This window comes from Magnolia sinica, unplaced genomic scaffold, assembly GCF_029962835.1.
Source record: "Magnolia sinica isolate HGM2019 unplaced genomic scaffold, MsV1 ctg249, whole genome shotgun sequence".
Lineage (NCBI taxonomy): Eukaryota > Viridiplantae > Streptophyta > Magnoliopsida > Magnoliales > Magnoliaceae > Magnolia > Magnolia sinica.
Genome location: NW_026682793.1, coordinates 201,324 through 206,731, shown reverse-complemented (window position 1 = coordinate 206,731; position 5,408 = coordinate 201,324). Strand labels below are relative to the sequence as shown.

Below are 5,408 nucleotides of genomic sequence, written 5' to 3'. Positions count from 1 at the left end.
ACATAAGTGACATGTTAGGGTGCAACAACCTGTGGAGCTTTTGGTAATCAGTTCTCCTTGAAATTTGTAGAATTAGATTATCTTGCGCCTACTTGTGGGGCCACCGTGATGTGTGCTTGACATCCAATCCATCCGTCATGTGGGCCCCCTCATGTTGTGTGGCCCACATGAATTTTAGATTGATCTCATTTTTTAGTGTGTCGATTCATCCTTGTGGGGTTGCATCTTCTTAATGGAATGGATTAGATGGCATATATAGAACACGGTGGGACCCAAACACTGTCCAGAAGGTTTCAACGGTGGGCCTCTCGATTTCAACTGCTCCCCGTGGTCCGATCCCCTCCTGTTTTGTATTGGGCTGATTTGGCGGATCTTGTAGATGGATTAGGTATGGCCCTAGTGCACACACATCACACGGTGCCAGCATGGCAAGTAGGTGCTGGAATTAATCCATCCATCAGGTTGGTCAGACCTTATACATGGTTTTCAAAAAAAAAAAAACTGACCCAATCAGCATGTGGGTCCAATATTGGAAACCGGTGATTCTTGGGTTGTCGTCAATAAAGTGGGGCTTTCTAATGGACGGATTGGATCTTGGACCGATCATGCCATGATGGCACATGTGTGGCATATACATGAGCTGTACAACCGCGTGGGTCTAACAAAGCTCTTAAATATTATAGTTTATACAACCAGTTGGATGATAAGCTTCGGTCCACCGAGTGAATAATTTTCAACATGTCATGTGCACGCAACATCCAACCCATTTAATAGGTTGGTGTCACCATGAGGATCACCTTGTGCAAAAATCAGCCGCATCCACTCATCAGGTGGCCACAAGATATAAAATAATGTATAGCCACTGATAAATAACAAAATATAAGTATTGTACTTTATTATTTATCCGCTAATATACGTTATTTTATATAGTGTGGCTGCCCCGATCAGTGGACGGGTTTGATTTTTTCAAAGGGTTGGATGTAGCTTATTCTCACACTTATATACAGATTGTCTAAATTAATAGTGGTGGGTCCTGCATCATGGGTCCATATATTGCGTGTCACATCTAACACATCCAACAGGTGCACCCATCGTGATGATGAAACAAAACAAAAGTCAAGTCGATATAGTTATCAGGTGGGCTACATTGAATTTGGAAGCCTTTGAGGGGTGTCCATTGTCTTTTATGGTGTGGCCCACTTAATGAGCTGGATCGGTCTCATTTTTGGTTGGTATTATCATCAATGGCTGGGTGCAGGACTGTTTAGGTGTCCCAAAATTCTTCAAAATAAAAAAAAAAAAATTCCACTCGAAAACAAGCTTAAATGAAAGTGAGTTGTATCATGTACTTGAATGGTACACAATGCGAGCGGGACCGTCCACGGATTCACACTAGACAAATGTACAATTGTGACATGCACGTGCCTCAATCAAGTGCTCACATGCTACCATACGACTCCAAAATCAGATTAATTGGATGATCCTAACCTGTCCAGCACGCTGGCCCCACCGTGAATAATCAATAATCTCAACCATTGATTTCCTGGGTCCCCTCATGTCTTGCCTATGGTTCCAAAGAATCAGTTTTATCAGTCAATCCTGATAGTCCCATCCCTGGTCAAGATAAGGTATATCTGCAAAACAGAAGGTCAACCAATCGACGGATGGGCCCATCTTAATGTTATAATGGACGGTTCAGATCGATGTAATGGACTAGCAAGTGTCCCAATGAAACTAGGAGCACAAAATCTACTAATACAAGCTGCAGAACCTAGTTCGGAAATTTAGACCTCCTTTGGAGGCCTCAATGATTTCCATTTTATTATTAGAACGTAGTTAAAATGTATACACCGAAAGTTGGGTGTAAACACCCTATACAAGGGATTATTCCTAGCTAATCAAGGAGACCTTGATTCTTCCCTTACACTGAATCTAAGATGATTGTTGTAACTACAATAGGACTCATCACTACATGTTTACCACCATCTTCAACCCAGCTTAGAGAACCATGCATCAAATACTCCTCTATTTTTGTTTGGGCCACTAATGTAACAGTGAAATTGAGCTTTTCATTCTTCTCTTCGAAAACTAATGTGTCAGGATTAACCTTAACATCAAAACCTTCCATGGGTCCCACTTTGGCCTGATATGTCGAAATTCCGTTCCCAACGTTGGTTACTGTCCGTCGAAATTCCTTGATGATGCCGGTATCGTTGGGTTTGACAAACACAATGAAAGATGGGTAATTGAGATCGGAAGACGGGTTCGAGCAGTTGAAGTTGGATGACCTTGTGACGGCTTGGAATTGCTCCTTGGTGTAATTCAAAGCGCAAAGCAGCTGTTCATAGTCTCGGGTGTCTGCATCGTAGATTAGACCAGGGTCGAGCGCCTTGTTCGGGTTGATGTGACCGGCTCCAAGGGCGAGAGGAGTGGCTAATTCAAGATCATTGCCAGAATCTTTGATAGGAAGCAGCGTGTTATCCAATGCATCAGATGTAGTGATCATCGCAGAGCGAATTGCAGCAGGGCTCCAGTCTGGGTGTGCCGCTCTCAAGAGGGCAGCTACACCAGCCGCATGTGGACATGACATTGATGTTCCAGATAGGAAATTGAAGTCATTAAATAACTGATGTGATCCACCTGATTCTAGTACTGAAACATTACGAGGCCATGATGCCAGTATGAACGAGCCAGGGGCAACAAGGTCTGGCTTCAGGACACCAGGACAGCTCGACGATGGCCCTCTGGAACTATAACCACTAACGGTCGGGGCCGGTTTCGTTCCCAAGAGTGTCTCACCAAACTTAATACTAGCAGTTGGGTTGGGACCCCCTTTGATGTAGTCCAAGATGGTCTGGGAATCTTCGGGCTTTAATATGGCTGCCGGGAATTCAAAGGTGATGAAGAATTCAAGGTAAGAAGTGTTTGATACGAAGAGTCCTGCAGCAACTTTGGAAGAGGAAACCAGTTGGATCTGGTCACTGAGCAGGTCGGTATCAGAATCATTACTCACACACACAACAATCTTGTAACCAACCTTCTCTAGTAGCGTTTGATTGTCACAAGCTCCCATGAAAACTATAGGTGTTTGATTCAATGTGGTAGAATTGGCAATGTATAACGAATCCCCCACAACAGAAACTCCATTCCCGAGCGTGATGGTCCCCGTGAATCGACGGTCCACAGTGCTTGCACCGACAGTAAGTGCCCAAGGAGTGCCATTATGTAGGGTCCCTAAAAATGGCCCATCATTTCCTGCCGACAACGATACGAAAATACCCTTCTCCATTGCTGCATATGAGGCAATGGCAACTGGGTCATTGTACAAAGGTACACCATTTAGTCCCAGGGAGATGGATATGACATCACAGCCGTCGGATATTGCATGATCTATCCCTGCAAGGATATCAGCTACGGAGGTTCCTTCCTCCCATAGGACCTTATATGCAGCGACGCGGGCACGTGGGGCCATGCCTGTGGCAGTGCCGGAGGCATACCCGAAGTAGGACGCGCCTTCAGCGTAGGAACCTGTGGCGGTGGACGCTGTGTGGGTGCCGTGTCCATCAGTGTCCCGAGGAGAATTGATAGCGAACGTTACGTTGGGGTTGGCTGCTGTAATCCCCTTGTTGAAGAAGCGAGCCCCGATGAGCTTCCGATTACACGCCGATGAATTGAACGCCGTTCCTTGCTCGCATGTTCCTTTCCATCTTGATGGCACCGGCGCCATCCCATCATCGTCGAAGCTCTTACTCTCCGGCCATATTCCTGAATCGATCATGCCGATTATCACATCCTCACCGTAATTTGATGCTGGCCATATGCCGGAGGCTGGGGTGAGACCGAGGAATTGGGATGTGTGAGTTGTATCGACAGTGATCGGCATGTCAGGGTATGATGATACGTAGCCATGTGATTTCTGTAACTCTTGTAATTGAGTTGGGGAGAGGCGTGCACTGAAGCCGTGCATGGCATGATCATAAGCGTAGATGAGGGTAGAGGTGGGCCAGCCAGGGCCGTCGATGTCCTCGACGGCTGAGAGGGTGGCGGCGTACCAGCTCCGGTGGTCGGAGAAGGCATTGGGCATGATGGATAAGTCCATGTGAACAATGTAAGTGGCCATTTGTGATGATGTGTGGCTGAGATGGATGATGGTGATCACGAGCCATAGGTAGAGGGATGTAGAAGTGGCCATTGATTGGGTTTGCATGGTTAGTCCGTGACTGCCTACACTTGGTATATATAATTGAATAAGATGAGTACTGGGACAGAATAATTGGATAATCTACCCGAGTATTGACAATAAATACTCGGGATCTCATGGGGAATTATCACATTCGTTCGGACGTTTGCGTGGGGTCCACCGTGATGTGAATGTTGAGTCTAAAAGGTACGCATGGTGTGCCTTATCATGGGGAGCGGATTAGGTGCAGCCCTGACCGTGGGGTCCATCTTGATGTACGTGTAGAATATCCACGCCGTCTATCCGTTTTGCGTTTTCATTTTAGGGCGTGAACCCAAAAGTGAAGCAGATACAAATCTCAGGTGGACCACACTACAGGAAATAATGGTGATTGAACGTCAACCGTTAAAAACTTCGGAGGGTCAACCAAAAGGGGAAAATAAATAAATACCATCTTGATTTAAAAAAACAATTTGTGGCCCATAGTAAGTTTTTAATGACCAATCACCACTGATTCCTTGTAGTGTGGTTCGCCTAAGATTTCCATCTTGTTCATTTTTTGTGTCATGCCCTCAAATGACACAAATACATCAAGGTGGGGCCCCACGGTCAGGGCTTCATCATGTTGAGTGAGGCCCACGCACTTAATCTGCTCCCTTTATAATGTTAACCGTACATCCAAAGAATTATCCAATCCAGAACTCAAATTGGATAGGCTGCAGACGTGGCGCACTGGATTTTTGGTTTGTACATTTATCTTGCCGGGGCGTAATCGATAAATGGGTTGGATGACATATAGATAACATAATGGACCCCACATTCCATCTGGACATTCATATGGGGATGGAGATTCGTCAATCAGTAACTGGTGCGTACGATCTCCGGCTATGATTGCTGCATGGATGCCTGGTCCCTGAGATGGTTGGGGTTCAGCTTCCGTACAAGGGAGCTTTACTCGCAATCTACCGCCAAAAAGCCCGTTCAGTGACCACCTTGACAGTGAGATTTGATTCGTGGGACGTATGCCGTGAGAAAACACCTAGATTCTGGCAGACTGAGTGGAGATACCTCGTTTCAAAACTTGAGGTCTTGACATCGATCCCCAGCGGGGGTGGCTAACATGGAGTGTGTGTACGGACATAGGTGTGTACTGCACTTAGATCCATAGCTCAACTGGCAGACTGAGTGGAGATACCTCGTTTCAAACCTTGAGGTCTAGACATCGATC

General features: G+C 46.0%; 1 protein-coding gene across 1 annotated transcript; it reads right to left on the bottom strand.

The window, feature by feature from the left end:
• Window positions 1-1,774: 1,774 nt before the first annotated feature.
• LOC131236164 (subtilisin-like protease SBT3) lies at window positions 1,775-4,225 on the bottom strand. The gene has a single exon (XM_058233299.1). It carries the CDS (start codon window positions 4,205-4,207, stop codon window positions 1,922-1,924), a length of 2,286 nt encoding a protein of 761 aa, XP_058089282.1. The 5' UTR covers window positions 4,208-4,225; the 3' UTR covers window positions 1,775-1,921.
• Between the last annotated feature and the right edge of the window lie 1,183 nt (window positions 4,226-5,408).